General features: G+C 40.0%; 2 protein-coding genes across 2 annotated transcripts; both read right to left on the bottom strand.

Moving 5' to 3' along the window:
• Positions 1 to 7,574: 7,574 nt before the first annotated feature.
• LOC137640805 (uncharacterized) lies at positions 7,575 to 8,624 on the bottom strand. Its single transcript, XM_068373276.1, has one exon. It carries the CDS (start codon positions 8,622 to 8,624, stop codon positions 7,575 to 7,577), a length of 1,050 nt encoding a protein of 349 aa, XP_068229377.1.
• Positions 8,625 to 13,602: 4,978 nt separating this feature from the next.
• On the bottom strand, positions 13,603 to 15,444 carry LOC137640804 (uncharacterized). Its single transcript, XM_068373275.1, has one exon. The coding sequence runs from the start codon at positions 15,442 to 15,444 to the stop codon at positions 13,603 to 13,605; it is 1,842 nt and encodes a 613-aa protein (XP_068229376.1).
• Positions 15,445 to 20,000: the final 4,556 nt, after the last annotated feature.

Raw genomic sequence — 20,000 nt, 5'->3', positions numbered from 1 at the left:
AAATCGGGTGACCTAGATTATTCTGATGACACTGTCCTTATTAGCAGAGCCCCACAGCATTTGTAATTTTTTTTTTCCAGAATGCATGAAGTATCACACTAGGTTGAGCTCAAGATATATAAAAGAAAGACAGAGATGATGGGAACGGATATGCAATTGCAGATGAAATATTGCTAGAAGGAGTGCCTTATGTTAATAAGATCAATGGTGAGGGGTAGAAGGAGATGGTGTTGGCATGATCTTCACGAAACATTTAACTGGGCTTCACGGGGCACTAGAAGAGTTGGAAAACCCAGACCTACTGTACATGGCTGCGAACTAAATTATGAAGCGTGGAGTGGGAGATAATGAGTGAAGAAGTATATAATCAAAAGAGCAAGATAGAGACGACTGGGGTATTGTAACTAAGGCCATTTGCGTCAAATGGCGTAGGAGGAGATGATAATGAAAATATAATCACGGATCAATACACCAGTTACCTTGAGAGAAGAGGAATGCTGCATTCTAACCTTAGTAAAGTTTGTGACTGACAGTCAACTAATCAGTATTTAGAGACAGGTTCAAATCCTGTAGTTTGTTACTTTTTGCTTTTCTAGTAAGTAACAGGTCTAAATAATTTTCAATGTATTTCGTAAGTTTCTAACTTAGTAACTCAATAGTAACACGTTCAAATAGCGTACAATGTAGTCGATAACTTTCCGAGTCCCGTGCCCGACACCTCCACCTCAATGCCGGTCCTAGGTAAGGGGTACCCCTCCAACCACTCATGCTTGGCCATTGCTAAGAAGGAAAAAATCCTGATGCACTAGTAAATAATATAAACCGAACAATTATGTTTTTAACGGAAAGAGTGAAATTATATTATGTCAATATTACTAAGGTAGATAATAACTTTTATCAAAGATTTTTTTATTTCATTGGAATTGCTCGTTTATAGACCTAAGGTTTTTTTTTCTGTTCATGCATGTATTTACAAATTTTAATTCAGATATTAAAGTTTTAAACAATATCTGGAAACAGGATTTCCTAAAATGATAAACCAGCCATGTTAAATTTTCAATCATTCATTTATAAAATTTCTTTAAACTCTCTCTCTCTCTCTCTCTCTCTCTCTCTCTCTCTCTCTCTCTCTCTCTCTCATAAAAACATGACATTTTTTTCAACAGTCATTACCTCATAAATAGTTCTATCCAAAAATGTATTTGAAACAGGTCATATCAACAAAATCAAATGATTGCTTTTGGAACTACATTACTGAACAAATAGTTATTCGCAATCCTTCTTTCAAAGCATGATGATGACAAACATTGGTTGGATGGAACACCGAGGAATTTTGCCATTTAATTAACTTTTAGAAATTATATTCCTAATGACATTTCTAAGCTCTTCCTTTCACGTGTTCAACTATGTTTAATTATTCATCTAGCACAATCCTAGCAAACTTTCTGAAATATATTATATATTTTTTTTACGATCCACAAGAAATCTCCGGCGAAGCAACACCCATTACATTCGGATGAATTCCTGTAGACAAAACAAGAAACGACCAGAAGAAAGAGCTAAATCTCTATTTCTCTGGAAAATGAACGCTACTATAGAGTGGTCATGGACCAACTGGAGTATGAGCTTCGTCTTACTACTGACAAAGGCTCCAGACCTAATTGTTGCATATATGCATGAATACGCCTGCTGTTATTTTGTCTGGTCCATACATTAGTTGCACTGGTACGATTGATACTCAAGACATTACTATTCACCGTCCACATTTTTTTTTTTTTTTTGGAAGAGATGCAGGCTAGATACTATTGACAATCTTATCAGATAGAACTAAACAATATTATATGTTGATAAATGGTAAATTAAGATATTTGCTTCTCAGTAGAATGTTGGATTCCGTTGTAAACATTTTTTTCCTATCGTCTTTTGTATTGTCACACACAAACAGTTACACACCCAAGTCTGAACAAATAGCAAAGCGTATAGCCACACATATATCTGTCTATCGATATGTCTAATACAGACAAACACATGCACGCACAGACATGCAAACGCACACACACATACATACACACACACACACACACATATATATATATATATATATATATATTTTATATATATATATACATATATATATATATATATATACGTATATATGTATATATATTTATATATATATATATATATATATATGTGTGTGTGTGTGTGTGTGTGTGAGTGTCTGTATGCGCATGTGTATGTGTGTCTGTGTGTTCTTGTAGCTAAACATTACTGTCTAATTGAAATAGCCTTCTTACGATGCAAATTGACATCAGCTAGTGATATATACGTTTGAATGACAAGATGCTGTTGCTTAAAGGAGAAAAAAAGAATTCCCTCAAAAACAGACGTAAATTGTTATGAGAATGAATACACCTACTGATAAAAAAAGCGGGGGGGGGGGAATATTGGTATAATTCTCTATTCATTGACCCTAGGTAATGTTATTTTTAATGTGTATTATATTATTTTTAAACAAAGGGTCTATAGTCACCCAATAGGTATCCTTTATCATGTTTTTTTTTTATGAGGTGAACGTTTGGGTTTTTAACATCTATTTCTTAACAGATTTTTTTTATCATTACTGAAATAGATTTCAAATTGATAGACATAGCTACATCATCATCTTTTCATTAACCAAAAAAAAAAAAATTACATTCTATATAAATTAAAATTGTTTGTTAAAATTATCATTATTGGTTACTTTTAAAGTCTTGTTTCTAAGTGTTTTCTTGAACTTATGTTTAACAATAGATTATTGGACTAACATTTATATTCTTGAAGGTATTATATCAAATAATGTGTCTGGCTCACGTTGGCGCTCACATGGAAAGAAAGTTATAATACAATAAAGACTGCCTGTAATTTTGAGGAGAGAGAGAGAGAGAGAGAGAGAGAGAGAGAGAGAGAGAGATTTCTCTGCTCCTACAAGGTCACATAACTAGTCGAATCAAGATATAGCCACACAGCCTTGATATGGGGTGTTTGCGGAACCTTTAATTCTGTCTGCTGGGTCATCAGCAGCCATTGTCTTGACCTCTTTGGTCCTAGTTTGTGTAGAGAGGGGCCTTCAGCACGGGCCATATATATTTTATTGCCAGTCTCTAAAGCATTGTCATGCTTGATACGGCAATGTCACTGTCCTTTGACTCTGCCATTTGTGTATGACCTTTTAACAGTGGTATAAAAGCGTGGGGGAAATTAGACAAGCTCTCATTTCTAGGCCCAAGTGTCACCGTTGGGTATCTCATACCTACCTGGCTATTTGAACTGTGTCCTAATATGATTATGTAAGGTGGAATTATTCATGAATATTTCACTACAAACCCAACCTCAACATTTTTTACTGTCTCTTAAGACATAAGTCTATTAGGACCATAAGTGTTGGTTTTTTGATGGACTAGAATGAAAAGACATGCATATATAACTTACTTATATTTTAAACAGATTGATGCAACCAGTAACGAAAGACATCGTTTAATTTCATCTGAATATCTTTTAACATATTAAAAAAAAAAGGTATAACGCTAGATTTTTTTTTTCATGTTGGAAAGGAAAGGTTCACGTAACTTAACAGTGGGATACTTTTTTCATAGAAAAGAGGAAGGAAGTACGCTATGCTACTCAAGCTATGCACGAAATATCCGCAGGAAGCGTTTCAGTCGATAATAGGAGCAAGTTGCAATTCTAGCAGTATATCAAGATTGAACAAAACCATTTAATTATAATAAGTCCACACAAATGGATTTGTGGTTAGAAAATACGGCTCATTGATTCTGCGGTTATTTCATGAAAAAAAAAGGATTAATATGTTTCCCGGTACAAAGAAAGAGAAAATTTGGATTTTGTTTATTTGAAAGCTTCCGTAAGTGAACTTTCAACCGAGCAGTTATACTTTGTCTATTTGGAATATTCTGTCATGTTCGTATAGCATATCTTGTTATAGAGACAAAGATTATTCACACACTATATTCTTAACTGGAGAGAGAGAGAGAGAGAGAGAGAGAGAGAGAGAGAGAGAGAGAGAGAGAGAGAGAAATTATGTGGTTGGCAGAGTTTATATACTTTCCAGAAATCCTCTGAATCTGGAAAAATCGAATTAACAAAAGCGCTTTTGTGTCCTTGGACAGAAGTCTTGGTTTCTTTTCGTTATAAAAATTTGGAATTTATTTGCATATTGTTGCAATCTCGTTTTGTGATATTTTCATGAAGACTATTCGAAAAGAATAATTTTGTGTATGAGTTCTCAATAATGATGAAGACCAAAGTTAATGGAATATATATGTGAATACTTTTATAAACCCTTAGTCTTTTAAACATACAAGCACCGAAAGTCTAGAAACTTTATCTACTCGCAATCACGGCAGTAAATCTTAAATATGCTGTCGTACCTTTGGATAATTCAGCTTCAGATACACGTGAGGTTTCCATAAACTCTCTAAGTAACTTTTATGGATTGATTGGGATATAAGTGGAGTGCCGGAGTGTTGATTCGCCTTTTATTTTTTCAATATAAGAAAAAAAAAGAAACTGTATCTAAACATTTAGACAATCATGATTAATTTTACCAATTTTCTTTCGAAATCATAGATTATGAAGTGCACAAACCGTATCTAGGGTGCCCTTTAAATACGACTGCAAATAAACAAAGTCACTTTTTTATTCCCACGTAAATACGGCTAAAATTTACTCATGACTACAATATGAAAACCATTCAGTTCATTGTAATTTTATTGCTTAAATCGAAGTTTCCTTTTCTTGATACTTACGACATAGTTTACTAAGATTTTGTTCAGTTTTGTTATATTTATGAACATATATTGGAGGAATAGATGGTTTAAAGTTTAATTCCATTTTGAACTTTACTTGCACTTAAAAAAATCCCCTCCGATTTCAACCTTATCATTCATTTGAATATTCAATCGTTGAAATAAGATTATTTTTATCAATCGGGATTTTAAACTATATATATTTTCAAGAAGTTTAGTTCCTTGTATATTTCTGTTACTCATTTGCGTACTCTGGTCAAACATTTGTGAAATATGATTAAAAATTTTCTGTAATTATTAATCATAGGGAAAGTTTCACACACACACATACACACACACACACACACACACACACACACACATATATATATATATATATATATATATATTCGATTGAAATATGAGTAACTCTGAATTTCTTCAATCTTTGCCAGCATTTGTTTTAAATAGAAAGGCATATGAAAATTAAAGAATATCAATAAACTAAATTTCATATTGAAATTAGTTTTCAGATGATGCGTCATATTGCAAGCGCTAGTTTGGAAAATTGAACGAGGCTCTTATCTCACTAGGACATCATGGTGTGTTAGGATATCTAAGCAAAGATGTCCCTGACTTATATCAACAATCCCTTTTAGCACGTAGATCCCTTTGAGAAAAGTAGTTCCCTTTATATACAATCCTTATTCGGCTTATCGTTAAAATAATCTTACTGTATTCCTCGACAAATATTGAAACTGAGTGGTTGTGATTTATTTCATGTGACACTTCCCGGGATTTCCTATATTAACTTGCGAGGATTTGCTTGCATGACTTTCATTTGCCTTTCGAAATATTACTCTTTACCTTTTTTACCTGGGTCTGAGCTTATTTTCTCTATATATATTAATTTGGACAACGATGAGATTCCACAAGTCAAGGAAAACCACTTCTACCAATTTTTTTTTATTCGGTGAAGTCTACAAAGAAGAAAAAACACAAAATAAATGACAAATAAAACTGCACAAAGTAATGATAAATAAAACTGCACAAAGTAATGACAAAATACGAACTGCTTATGGTATAACGAAAATAAAGACAAAATATTTAAATGCAAAGAATAAAATAGATACAACAAAATACAACTTAATAGTGACTAATACAGTAAATATTAATATCACTCACAAAGTCAACTCGACTATATGTAAAAAGTTATCCAAATTTAAACAAGAGCGTATTCACTTATGGTCTGTCAGTCAGACCTTGCTTCTAAAGACTAAACGTTAAAATATAAACAGCCTGGAAGCAACCACTAGCAAATAGACAGTAAACATATTAATGCTAGTTTAAGGGTAAACATTATTTACATACACCCAAATCTTTAGAGTAATAAATACTTAAACAGCACAAACAACCGTTTGAAAGTCCGCTACACTCCCGCCCAGTGGAGAATGTAATGAACCACAATAATATAAAGGACTTTCAAACATATACATATAGAGAGATACCAAATCCGTTTCGTAAATGAAATTCTGTTAATTTAATTTTGAGCATCTTTAACTGCCTTAGCTTGGAATCCATGTTGAAGCTCTTGTACCGTAGCAATTAAGCAGAGTTTATGAATGGGTCTCTCCCAGTGAACCACCTATCCATTCTCCACTGTTCGAACAGTAACTCTTCGAACAAGTCCATCTTTTCTGGGATGAATCCTCTCAACAAGACCGCGCCTCCACAGTCCCCTAGGAGCGACACCTCCCTTTAGGCCTGGTTCCAGAAGAAGAACCAAATCACCAACTTGAAGATTCTGTTTGGGATGAAACCATTTCGATCTTTGTACTAGCTGAGGAGGCATATAACGAATCCAAGTCTCCCCTAATATCTGAATTCTCTGTTGAGCTACATCTACCATGCTTCTCAAGTTCACTTCGTTCCCGGTATATGGTTGTAGAACTGAAGGTTGCCCGTGGGGAAACAGTAAGTCATTGCTGGTTATAGTTGGGGACTCAAGAGGATCTGGTCCGTTTGGGAAAAGTGGTCGTGAATTAACAAGGTACCTCACCTCTGACAGTATTGTTTGCCATTCCTAAGCACTGAATGTCTTGTGGTGATAATCTGCTACTGCATCTAAACCTCTTATACAGCTTCTAATCAATGATTCAACAACACCATTCATATGAGAAGGTGAGGTGTGTTGAATTTCCACTCAAATTTTGTCCCAGCATTTGCAAACTTGTCCTTTATTAGGCTCTCATTCCAAGAATTTATCCACTTTTGCAATTTCTCTTGAGCCCCTATGAAATTGCGTCCTCTGTCACTTACTGCCAAAACTGGATGGATTCCATGATTACAAGTAAATCTTCTCCAAGCACAGAGAAAAGCATCAGAAGACAATGAGTCGACCAGTTCAAGAGATATGACACGAGTGACGGTACAAGTTATGATCATTATAATTCCTTCAGTGCTTGCATTACGAGTTAACTTTATTTTGATAGGGCCAAAGAAATCTAATGCAACTCTGCTAAAGGGGGGGATATTGGGTTCACCTCTGAAACTTGGCAGTTCCCCCATCTGTTGGCCCAACAATAGGTGACGTCTGGTTCTGCAGAAACAACACTTGAAAGCAATGTCCTTATATAATCTTGCTCCTCCAATAATGTAAACTCCACGCTTAAAAACTAAAGCAATTGCAACTCTATATCCTTGATGACCTGTACATCGATGAATCATCTGAGCGAATGCTTCAGCCAGGGAAGAATTCCTTACCAATAAAACTGGAAGCCTCTGCTCTTAGGGTAAATGGAGCTTGTGTAGTCTGCCTCCAATTCTTAAAATGCTCTTTTCATCCAACTTTGGGTCAAGCCTTTTAATCTGTTTATGATTAACTTCATCTTCATTATTTAAAGACTTCTGGCTTGCATAAAATAAAGCCACTTCTGCTTCTTGTATTTCTTTAGGTTCTAGATGACTTTGATAGTTTTCTGGGTCTTGTAGTAACAGCAAACGGCGGCAGTAAGCAGTTATTCGTACAAGTCTATTCCAGTCCGAAGAGAGTTCTGTAAATCTTTCCTCAAAACTCTCATCAGCTAAAATTCCAACAAATTGGATCCTTTTAAGAGATTCTGGTGTGTACTCTTTAACAATATAACGCTTCTTTTCAAAATCATATGTCGGTTCCCCAAAATCACAATCTTGAGAATAATTCAGAAGAAAATCAGGACTATTGATCCATCCTTTTAGTTCATTTGGCTTTATTGGCTTGGTTAATGCATCGGCAGGATTCAATTGTGAAGGAACATAGCAAAATTCTTTTGAAAATCCTGGCAAAGCATCGTGAATCTCCTGAACTCTAGCTGACACAAATGGTTTAAAGGTTCTGGCAGGAGAGCGAACCCAGGCCAACACTTCTTCTGAATCAGTCCAAAATTTCATGGTACTAACCCTGCCAACTACTTGCAAAACAAGCAAAGCAAGTCTAGCCATAACCACGGCAGCAGTAAGCTCAAGACGTGGAATAGAACGTAGTTTCAACGGAGCCACTAAAGACTTTGCGATGACGAATTTCAGTTCTATTCCATGAGAAGTATTCCATTTCAGCCAGATCACAGAACCTAGGGCAGATTCACTGGCATCACTAAATCCATGAAGTTGAGGGTCTCCTAGAGAATCTTCTGGCTTTATCATCCGATCTAGTCTAAATCTAATTAGTTGATTCATTTCATGAATATGTCCCTTCCACATCTTGATTTGTTCTTCACTCAATTCATCATCCCAACCAACTCCACTAGCCCATAAATCCTGAAGAAAAATCTTGTATCTAATTGTTACAGGAGATAACATACCTGTAGGATCCCACAACTTCGATACCAAACTAGCAACCTTCCATTTTGTTAGTTTTGAAAACTCCTCACTGAATTTGTCTAGGTGAATAGCCACAATATCCGTAACCTTATCCCATACATGACCCAAAACTCGTGTTTGCTTGTCTTCTGGGCATCCGTCAACAGAGGGGTCATTAGAATGCCATCCTTTTATTCTGAAGGAGCCTGTACCAACCGTGTGTCAGACAATTGTACATAATTCCTTTTGCATATATTATGCTTGTATCTTCGCTCTTCCCTCGCACTAAACGAACATGAAAATTCATGTCTGCTGTTTCCTCTCTAACATTGTCTTTCTTGTTAACTTGTTATGTCCTGTTGCCTTGAGGTTTTGTATATAAAGGAGAGTGTTCTATAACAAGATAACTCAGTTAATTGCATCCTGCCTTTGAGTTCAAAACCCTTACTCGGCACCGCCACATTGGTGACGCCGGAAGTCGACTCGCTCCTACTGCCTTCCACCCCCACCTCCCTCGCCCCTCCATCGTTGGTACTATGAGGGAGACGGACTCTACTACAGCAGTTGACGCTGCGGCCGCCCCATTGAAACTTTCACATTTCGCCAGTGGAGAGGCGTTTGCTTGGTTTCAGCGCGCAGAAGTCCACTTTCGTATCAGGGGCATGACTCGCTCAACCACCAAAGCAGATTATGTTCTCGCGGCGATACCCGAGGACACCTTCCCAGAAATATCCGACTGGCTTTGTGAACAAAGAGACACCCCAATTGCGTATGACGCCCTCAAAACATACCTTCTGCAGCAGTACTCGCCGTCGCCAGCCGCCCGTATAGCAAAGCTTTTTCAGCTCTCGCAACAGCCGTTGGGGGACCAAAGGGCTTCGCTTGCCCTCAGGGAAATGACCAGTATCGCTCGCCTTCAACCTGCCGCAGACGGCTCTCCTCGTGAGGTGAACCTACTTCGTGCCCTTTGGATATGCCGTTTACCCGAACCTGTACGCGCTGCCATACCCGATGTCGATAGTTTACCCATAAAGGACTTGATGACCAAAGCCGACGCCCTTATGGACAGCCACTTCAAGACCTCCATCAACGCCTCCACCCCTGATGACGAGGATGCCTATTCAACGTCAACCGAAGCTGACATGAATGCCGTAGGACATACACGCCTACCACGTGACGTGCCGAAGCGGTGACAAAGCCGCCCACCACCCACCAATCGCTCGCGCCCCAACGAACGACTTCTACAGCCACTTACTACCTCCCATCCGCCGCAGTTTTGCTACTAACACTTCAGATTTGGGGCAACCGCGAAGAAATGTGCCAGGGATTGTCAGTGGCCAAAAAACGTGTAAGTAGGCCATCGCTTGTGGCGGTGGCCTCCCATGTTTCTAATCTTTTCTTTTTACAGGATGCAGGAACGGGCGTGCGATTTTTGGTAGACACGGGTGCTTGTCGTTCTCTTTTGCCAAGGAATCTCTTCAAGGCACGACGTAGTCTGTCTACATCTGCCGACGTCCGCTTGGTAGCTGCCAACGGATCTGCGATACCCACCTACGGTTACGAGAACCTCACATTATCGTTCGGAAACGGTAAATTCAATTGTAAGTTTCTCGTTGCTGACGTCACAATTCCAATCCTCGGTATGGATTTCCTCTCTCATTTCCACCTTTTGGTCGATGTCGCCCACCGACGATTGGTCAACGCGGACTCGTACTTGTTGACACCTCTTCAACCTGCCCCCTCTAACGTCGCTCTCCAAATCAGCGCACCCACGGATGCCTACGCCCATCTCCTCACGTCGTACCCGGAAGTTTTCCGTCCAGAACTTCCCCAAAAGCCTACAGTTCATGCCAAGCACGGTATTTATCACCATATCAAGATGACGGGACCCCCAGTCTTCGCAAAATTCAGGCGTCTGGCACCGGAACGATTGGCAGCCGCCAAACAGACGTTCGCCGAAATGGAGAAAATGGGCCTTTGCCAAAAGGCCTCCAGCCCATGGTCGTCACCCTTACACATCGATCTGAAGAAAGACGGCTCCCTCCGTCCGTGCCGGGATTACAGGCGCCTGAACATGCAAACAGAACCGGATCACTACCCCCTCCCAAACATTGCCGATGTGACCTCCTACCTGCACAAAGCGAAGGTTTTCTCTACGCTCGACCTCCTGAAGGGGTATTATCAGGTGCCTATGAACCCAGAAGACATCCCCAAGACCGCCACCACCACTCCGTTTGGTACATACACCTTCAATTGCTCCTGTTTTGGCCTTCGTAATGCTGGGGCCACGTTTCAACGTCTCATGAATGGCATCTTAGGGGACCTCCCTTTCTGTGTATGTTATGTGGACGACATACTTGTGTTCTCCTCCTCAAAAGAGGAACACCTCCGTCACCTGCGCATCGTGCTCGACCGCCTGCAACAAAACGGCCTTGTAGTCCGGTACGACAAGTGTACCTTTGGCGCCAACGAAGTGTCGTTCTTAGGGCACCGTATCACTCCTGAAGGAGTCCATCCCCTCCCTGAGAAGGTAGCAGCCGTTCAGAATTTCCCCGCGCCCTCGACCGTCAAAGCTCTGCAGGAATTCTTGGGCATGATCAACTATTATCACCGTTTTCTGCCAACCATTGCCGCCACTCTTGCTCCCCTCAATGCCTCCCTCAAGGGCAAGCCAAAGGACCTGAAGTGGGGTCCCCTTCACGAAGCAGCCTTCTGCAATGCAAAGAAGGCCTTATCAACTGCTGCGGCTCTCACTTTTCCTATCCCACATGCCCCTCTCCTCTCCACCGATGCCAGTGACGTCGCTATTGGTGCAGTACTCGAGCAGGTGGTCAAAGGCTTGCCCGCCCATTAGCCTTCTTCAGCAGAAAACTGTCCAAGGCAGAATCGGATTAATCTACCTTCGATCGAGAATTACTGGCGGCGCACTTGGCTGTCCGTCACTTTCGCCATTTCTTAGAAGGTACGCCCTTCGTCATTCGCACAGACCACATGCCTCTGGTGCATGCCTTCACTCGACAGTCTGACGCCTGGTCCGCCCGTCAACGCCGACATCTCTCCGCCGTGGCTGAATACAATTGCACCCTCCAATACGTCCCTGGGAAAATGAATCCCGTTGCCGATGCCCTGTCAAGAAACACGTTGGCTGCCGTTCAACTGGGATTGGATTACAACGCCCTGGCTGAAGCCCAACGACAGGATCCAGAGTATCAAGCTTGTAGGACATCCTGCACGTCCCTCCGTTGGGAAGATTTTCCCCTCGAAGACTCCAACACCACCCTCCTCTGTGACGTCAGTACTGTTAGACCGCGACCTTGGATTCCTGCTCCCATGTGCCGACAGGTGTTTGATTTCATTCACGGCCTTTCACATCCCTCGTGCCGTTCTACTGCACAGCTGCTGAAGGCAAAGTTCATTTGGCACGGCATTTCTAAGGATGCTAAGGATTGGGTCCGCGCCTGTACTTCTTGCCAAACTTCCAAATTACATCGACACACGGATTCAGGAGTGGGTACCTTTCCTCAACCTGAGCGTCGTTTCGCACACATTCACGTCGACGTTGTAGGCCCCCTACCCACATCACAAGGACATCGTTACCTGTTTACCGTCATCGACCGCTCCACTCGTTGGCCTGAAGCCATTCCCATGGAAACTGCAACGTCCGCCTCATGCACATCTGCCTTACTCTCTGGATGGATTTTAAGATTCGGTATCCCTGAGCATATTACTTCTGACAGGGGAACCACTTTCACCTCTCAATTGTGGACGTCATTAGCAAATCTCCTGGGCATCACCCTACATCAGACAACGGCCTACAACCCCGCTGCCAATGGAATGGTTGAACGTTTTCATCGCACCCTCAAAGCAGCTATGATGTCCCGCTGCAAGGATTGCAACTGGTTTACTCAGTTTCCCTGGGTCCTCCTAGGACTAAGGACCACTCTTAAAGACGCCCTCGACGTCTCGGCAGCTGAAATGGTGTATGGCGACCCGTTGGTCGTCCCTGCCGAATTTTTTCCTTCTACAACCTCCTCCGATGATCTCCAGCGCATACGTCACGTCGTGGGAAAATTTACTCCGTGCCGCCAGACTTACAAGCCCCCAGCGAAGCATCACATACCAACGGACTTGCACTCTGCAACGCACGTCTTCCTGCGTAACGACACCAGCAAGCCACCACTAACGCCCCCTTACACGGGCCCTTTCCTTGTGATCCGACGCAGTCCGAAAGCATTCCTACTAAACATTCAGGGCAAAGAAGACTGGGTCTCCATTGATCGTCTAAAACCTGCTTATCTTCTGCCAGATGACCCGCCTACAGTTCGCCTCTCCAGATCAGGGCGCCCTATTTAACATGTACAGTATGTCATTTTCAGGGGGGGGGGGGGGAGCCATGTACCAACCGTGTGTCACACAATTGTACATAATTCCTTTTGCATATATTATGCTTGTATCTTCGCTCTTCCCTCGCACTAAACGATCATGAAAATTCATGTCTGCTCTTTCCTCTGTAACATTGTCTGTCTTGTTAACTTGTTATGTCCTGTTGCCTTGAGGTTTCGTATATAAAGGAGAGTGTTCTATAACAAGATAACTCAGTTGATTGCATCCTGCCTTTGAGTTCACAACCCTCACTCGGCACCACCACAAGCCCTTTTCTAATATCCGATCCACCTGATCCATGGCTGCAATAGCTAATTCAATCACATCATCCATGATTCAATCACATCATCCATGTACATGCGACAGTTAATTAACTGTGCTCCAATAGGTTCCTCCTCCTTGAATGTATCTGCCAAAGTGCGTACAGCTATCATAGCTATGTCTGGTGCTGGTTTATCCCCAAAAGGAAGGCGCAGCCACTGCCAGTGACGAATTGGAGAAGATAAATCAAAACGCCATACAAACCGGTGATATCTCTGATCCTTTTCAGTCATAAGTATTTGATTAAACATTTTTTGAACATCACCTGCAAATCCTATCCTTTCATTCTCCAGTGAAGAAGGCAATACAGAAGAGAGTTCAAGAAATCTAACCCTTTGTAAAATCCATCATTCAAACACAAGCCATTGAACCTAGCAGCAGAATTCCATAGGATGCGAACCTTTGTTGATTTGTGTAGTTGATATACAGCATGATGTTGTAAGTACCATTCCTCATCTCTGGACTCCTCTGGATATAATTCCCTGACAAAGCAACTGTCAATTAATTTCTGGATTTCTTCGCTATATTCATCAAAAGTTCCATTCTTAATTAATCGTTTTTCTTGGCTCATAAGTCTTATTTCTGCTTGAGGCTTGTTACACTCCAATGCTTCAGGGAATCCAGGCTTCCAAGGCATTCCCACAGTCATGCGACCATCCGCATTAATGCAAAGCTTATTTCGACAATGTTTTATGAACTGAGACTCTGCTATTTCCTTATCTGAGCAAACACACAATGTTTTTGGTTTGACACCAACAACATCAGATGTATATAATTTCTGCAAATCCTCCAAATGACTCAAAAACTGGACCCTGGATGCAGCCTGTGGTTTGGGTTTTGGAATATTCCCTCCAAAAATTGTCCACCCCAAGATACTTCTGACGGCAACTGGAGACGATTCAGGAGAGACAGAGTCTTTTAATCTCTCAACTGGCATTGTAAGGAAATAATAGTCATAACCAATGATGATATCAATTTCTGCTTCATCTGTGGGTAACGTTCCCTTGGCAGCGTTCAGATGAGGATACTCATCAAAAATATCCTCTCCAACTGCAGGACTGTTATGGGCTGGTTTCTCAATTCCAATTGCAATTACATTGTATGACTTAATTCCATTCACTGGTCTAATTTGGATAGAAAACTTGTCACTGCTTTCCTCAGCAATACCTCCTCCAGCTACTCCATATCGAAACTTGAATGGTTCACCTTGCAAGCCAAAATGCTTGGCTGTGGACAACTTAAGCAATGTTTTATCAGCACCTGTATCAATAAATGCAACCACGCGATGCCATTTTTTCTCAACATCTTGCAGTTCTACATACGTTGTAGGAGAGTAGCGTCGATGAATTTTTCCTTCCTGGCTTGAGTTCAGGGTCCCTACTATGTTGAATGTTGCATCTGCATCTAGTGCAACCTCCCGTGCATGACCAATGTTGCACTCAGAAGAACCTCCCGACAGAGTTAGATTCGCGTTCAAAACAGAAGTACATCCCGCCTGTGAACTTTCCAACCCAGAAAAAGTCCTTGGCTGTACTTTATTTCCGTATGGTGGGCAGGCTACAAATCGATGATGATAAAGTTGGCAATCTACACATCGATTCTTATCCGGGCGTGTACAATTGATTGCGTTGTGGTTGGCTCTAAGACAAAAGAAACATCTATTACTGCTCACAATCATCCTTCGTCTTTCTTCCTTGGTTTTTGATGTAAAGATAGGACATTTAATGATCAAATGAGTTTTATCTATGCAAAAGGGGCAAGCCCTCCCATCATCAACCAATGTAGCCAAGGATTCTTCACATTCTAAGCTTTTGTCTCTAAAATAGTTTACAACTGACTTGTTAGTATTATCACTCAGGGAATGGGGATGTTCTCGACGCTCTCTAGCTTCTGTTTCTCTCCGTAGATATGTAATCAACTCTGCTAATGTCTGATTAAGACATTTTGATTGCCGCATATATTCATAATAAATTCCAGAATCGATCTTTCTGCTGGCAATTTCAATTGTCATGAATGAATACAATTCCCTTTCTTGACCAAGTTCTCTCATTCGCCGAGCAAAATCAGTCAGTCCATCCAAAACCTGTCTCATCTCCCTTGCTGCTGTAGACTTCATTGGCTTCAAGGTTTCTAAACCAAGTAGTACATCTCGTATGATGGCAGATGTTGGTACCTTCTATTCAAGGCGCCTCCAAGCACCATTTTCACTATCAACAGAACTGTAATCCACAATAGTATCTTGAACTACTTTTGGTAATGCGTTGCCATTTAATAAGATGATGAGCTTTTCTTTACCATCAGTCATACCAACTGACTCAAAATATTGGTCCATTCGAACCCTCCACGACTGAAAGTTTCGGGGTGCTCCATTCCAACACGGTGCATGAAGACCTGGAATTCGGATAGCAGGTCGTGATTTCTCTGCTATTCGAATATCATCCAACTTAGTCGAAAGCTTTAAGCTTCAATATTTCTTCGTCCTTTGTAGAGTCAGTTGGCGTGTGTTTGCCTAAAAACTCCGAGCGTAGAGAAGATAATATGACAGCTCTTGAGTCCAACTCCTCTGACTGGGTCTCCAGATCACGAGCCTATTCGGTCATATTACCTTCTTTGTTATATATCAAATCATTGCATAATAGAATTTTTTCCATGTGATTCAAAATTCCCACAAAATTATTTATTCGTCCCTCCATCATGGATATTCTTCTATTTATTTCACCATTGTCGGTATACCCCTTTTCATGGAGTTCCTTTAACCCATTTATACCTCGGGTAATTTGAGACTTCAAGTATATCCAAGTTTTTTTCAATTTTTCGTAGTCCGTTGCTACACAGTCCCCCATGGCAGCAGTCGATTTGGGTTTACTTCACTAATTTGGACAACGATGAGATTCCACAAGTCAAGGAAAACCACTTCTACCAATTTTCTTTATTCGGTGAAGTCTACAAAGAAGAAAAAACACAAAATAAATGACAAATAAAACTGCACAAAGTAATGACAAATAAAACTGCACAAAGTATTGACAAAATACGAACTGCTTATGGTATAACGAAAATAAAGACAAAATATTTAAATGCAAAGAATAAAATAGATACAACAAAATACAACTTAATAGTGACTAATACAGTAAATAATAGTATCACTCACAAAGTCCACCCGACTATATGTAAAAAGTTATCCAAATTTAAACAAGAGCGTATTCACTTATGGTCTGTCAATCAGACCTTGCTTCTAAAGACTAAACGTTAAAATGTAAATAGCCTGGAAGCAACCACTAGCAAATAGACAGTAAACATATTAATGCTAGTTTAAGGGTAAACATTATTTACATACACCCAAATCTTTAGAGTAATAAATACTTAAACAGCACAAACAACCGTTTGAAAGTCCGCTACATATATAAATATATATATGTGAAGTTAAGGCAAAATAGAAACATATTTGGTTTGTTGTAGATGAGTAGGGCATCCCGCTGCGCATCTATTAAGTCAGTCTGTTTGTTATAGTAGGGCATCGCTATGCAGTCAGGCTTCTCCTGATGGATGAGTTATTAAAACATTCAGACCTCACTAAAAGTAGTGGAAGAAGGACAAAGTGAGTTTAGAAGACGTTTAGAATCTCTAGAAAGTGAAAAAAGACATAAAAATAGTGGTACAAGACCCAAACATGGGTTTGATAGTGATGCGTCTGGGGAAGATGTTTTCGTGCATGACCGCCATGGTGGAGCAAAGTTGCCGTCTGCAACAATGAATACCGGCCCTTCTACCCATAATGGAACAGCCGGAAATATATCTCAGGCTACAGTAGCTACAGATAATCAGTGTAGTATTCAAGATGAATATCAAGCAATAAAGGACAAAGTGTCTGGTATTAAAATACCACAAAAATTACGTGTTGGTACCTCAAAGTCTGGTATCAAGCGAGATGAACAGATAACTGCTAATGTTATTGCTAATATTGCAAAATACGTGGAAACTACTATTAAATTACTGTGGAATTTAGATGAGCAGGCGTCACAAGATGACCTATTAGAGATCTTTAATGTTCAGAAAGCGCACATTGATTATTTACGCCAAAAGCATTCGGCATTAGTGGTGTCTGGTCAGTTTGGCGCCAAAAGCTCCCAACTGTTCAAAAATTTGTCACGGGGCACAACTAACCTAGATGTCAAACAATTAGATTCATTACTAAAAGCAGTGCAAATAACTAGTAATGATCCAAGTACTAAACCAAAATATAGAGACAACTTCAACAACTACAGTGGGGGATATTACAACAGCAGAGGCCGCGGTTACAACAACAACAATTACTACATGTGTAATCAGTCACAAAGTGCTTCCAATTACTCCTGGAATAAACATGTACGCGTAAATCATAATAACACAGAATAATTTTTAATGTAATGTATGTACTTACCTGTGTTGAAAAAATTAGGCCTAATGCTAGTGTCACTCTGTTGAATAAATTAGGCCTAGTGCTAGTGTTTGCAGACCGTGTTTGGTTATTTGTCACTAGTGAAGTGAATGGCCGTGTTACATTTTTTTCTTTTTTTTTTTCCTTTTTCTCAAATTCACTTTATCCCTTTAAGCTTAACTGTTATAGATACTGTGTGTAATGTGTAATTTGGTAGAAAATATACAGTCTTGGGAAAAAATTGGAACCCCTGAGTACATAATAGGCTGGCTAAAATATGGAGTGACTATACCATTTTTGTCAGAACCAGAAGAGTGTGAATTCGCGAACTATACATCTAGTGTGGAAGAAGAATATTTTATTGACTCTAAAATAGTGAACTACCTAAATGACAGTTTCATTAGTAAGGTTTCAGAAAAACCCCTATGTGTGTCACCTATAGGATGTACTAGAAAGAAAGGAAAAGAAAAATACAGATTGATTAGTGATATGAGATTTGTCAATCAGTTTATTGAAGTACCAAAGACAAGATATGAAGACTAATTATGTTTACCGAACGTTGTAAAGAATGGTGATTCTTATGTTAGTGTTGATTTGAAAGACGGTTTCATCATATACTTATTAGACGTGACTTCAGGAAATATTTTGAGTTTAAATGGAGAGGCCAATATTATGTTTGGAATGTGTTGAATTTTGGATGCTGTATTGCACCACATATATTTACAAAAGTTTTGAGGCCAGGTGTGAAGTATCTAAGAGAATGCAGCATCAGGTTAATACTTTATGTTGATGACTTCCTGTTATGTGGTCCTAAATCCACACTACTACTAGATACTGAAGTGGTAGTAGACACACTTACTGACCTTGGTTGGAAAATCAACTTTGAAAAATCCATATTAATTCCTAAGTCTACAATAGAATATTTAGGCCTACTTTTAGAAACTCAAGATAATGGAATACCAATGCTAAAGGTACCTAGTCCTAAGATTTCTAAAGGTAGGAAAGACATTAAAAGGGTGTTAACTCAAGAGTCAGTGTCTGCTAGAGTTTTGTCAAAAATCGCTGGCCAGTGCAATTTTATTTGTAAAGCAGTGTTGCCAGGCAGAATAATGCTAAGAAATGTGTACAAGTTGATCAAACAAAAAAATACATGGGAATCTCAACTAGAACTGGACTCATGTGCCAAGAAAGATCTCTTGTGGTGGTATGAATCATTAGCAAAATGGAATGGGAAAGTAATATTACCCTCAGAAGTCGACGGCCAGCTGGTGACAGACGCATCCCAACTTGGTTGGGGAGGGCATTACAAAGAACAGACAACTCAGGGTTTCTGGGACCCAGAGATGTCTCACCAACACTCCAATGTAAGAGAGTTGATGACGGTTCTTCTAAGTGTAAGAGCCTTTCTTCCCAGTCTAATTGGAAAAACTATTCAAGTTTTATCAGACAACATCACTACAGTAGCCTACATCAATCACATGGGTGGATCAGTAGTGGAGTTGACAGAAATTGCGAAGTTAATATGGACCGAGGCTATACAAAACAATGTAACAATTATTGCTCGTCATTTGAGCGGCAAACTAAACAACCAGGCGGATATGTTATCAAGAATGTTGGACAAACACGAGTGGATGTTGTCAAGACCGATGTTCCGGTTTTTGGACTCGATGTGGGGACCTCACACAATAGACAGGTTCGCATCTGCGACATCTACACAGCTACCAGTCTACAACACAAGATTTCTCGAACCAAATGGTATGAAGTTGGATGCTCTGGCACAAAAGGATTGGAAAAGGGAGAAAAACTTTGTAAATCCACCTATAAGACTTTTAGAGAAAGTTCTTTCAGTAATAGAAGGTCAGAAAGTACACGCTACAGTAATAGCCCAATGGTGGCCAGCTCAGACATGGTTCAAACCTCTAACCCAGTTGTCAATATGTTCACCCGTCAGGGTGTCCAAGAAAGCAATCATTCAACTGAATCCTGCTATACCAGAGCCACTGCGAAACAGAAGATGGAAAATGTTTGCTTGGAGAGTTTGTGGAAACAACAGGCACTTCAACAGGGGTGGTCACTTCAAGCTGCATCAAGACTGAAATTTGGGTGGGCACAGTCAACAATAAATAATTATAATATGTATCTTGGAAAAATTAAATATTTATGTGATAAATTTGGGGAGGATTTTCCACCTTCCACTTCTAGTGTATTTGCAGAATGTTTATTAGCTATTTCATCAGAGAGTGACAGACCTTCATCAA

Source organism: Palaemon carinicauda, chromosome 5 (assembly GCF_036898095.1).
Source record: "Palaemon carinicauda isolate YSFRI2023 chromosome 5, ASM3689809v2, whole genome shotgun sequence".
NCBI lineage: Eukaryota > Metazoa > Arthropoda > Malacostraca > Decapoda > Palaemonidae > Palaemon > Palaemon carinicauda.
This window is presented reverse-complemented; position numbering and strand designations above follow the sequence as displayed.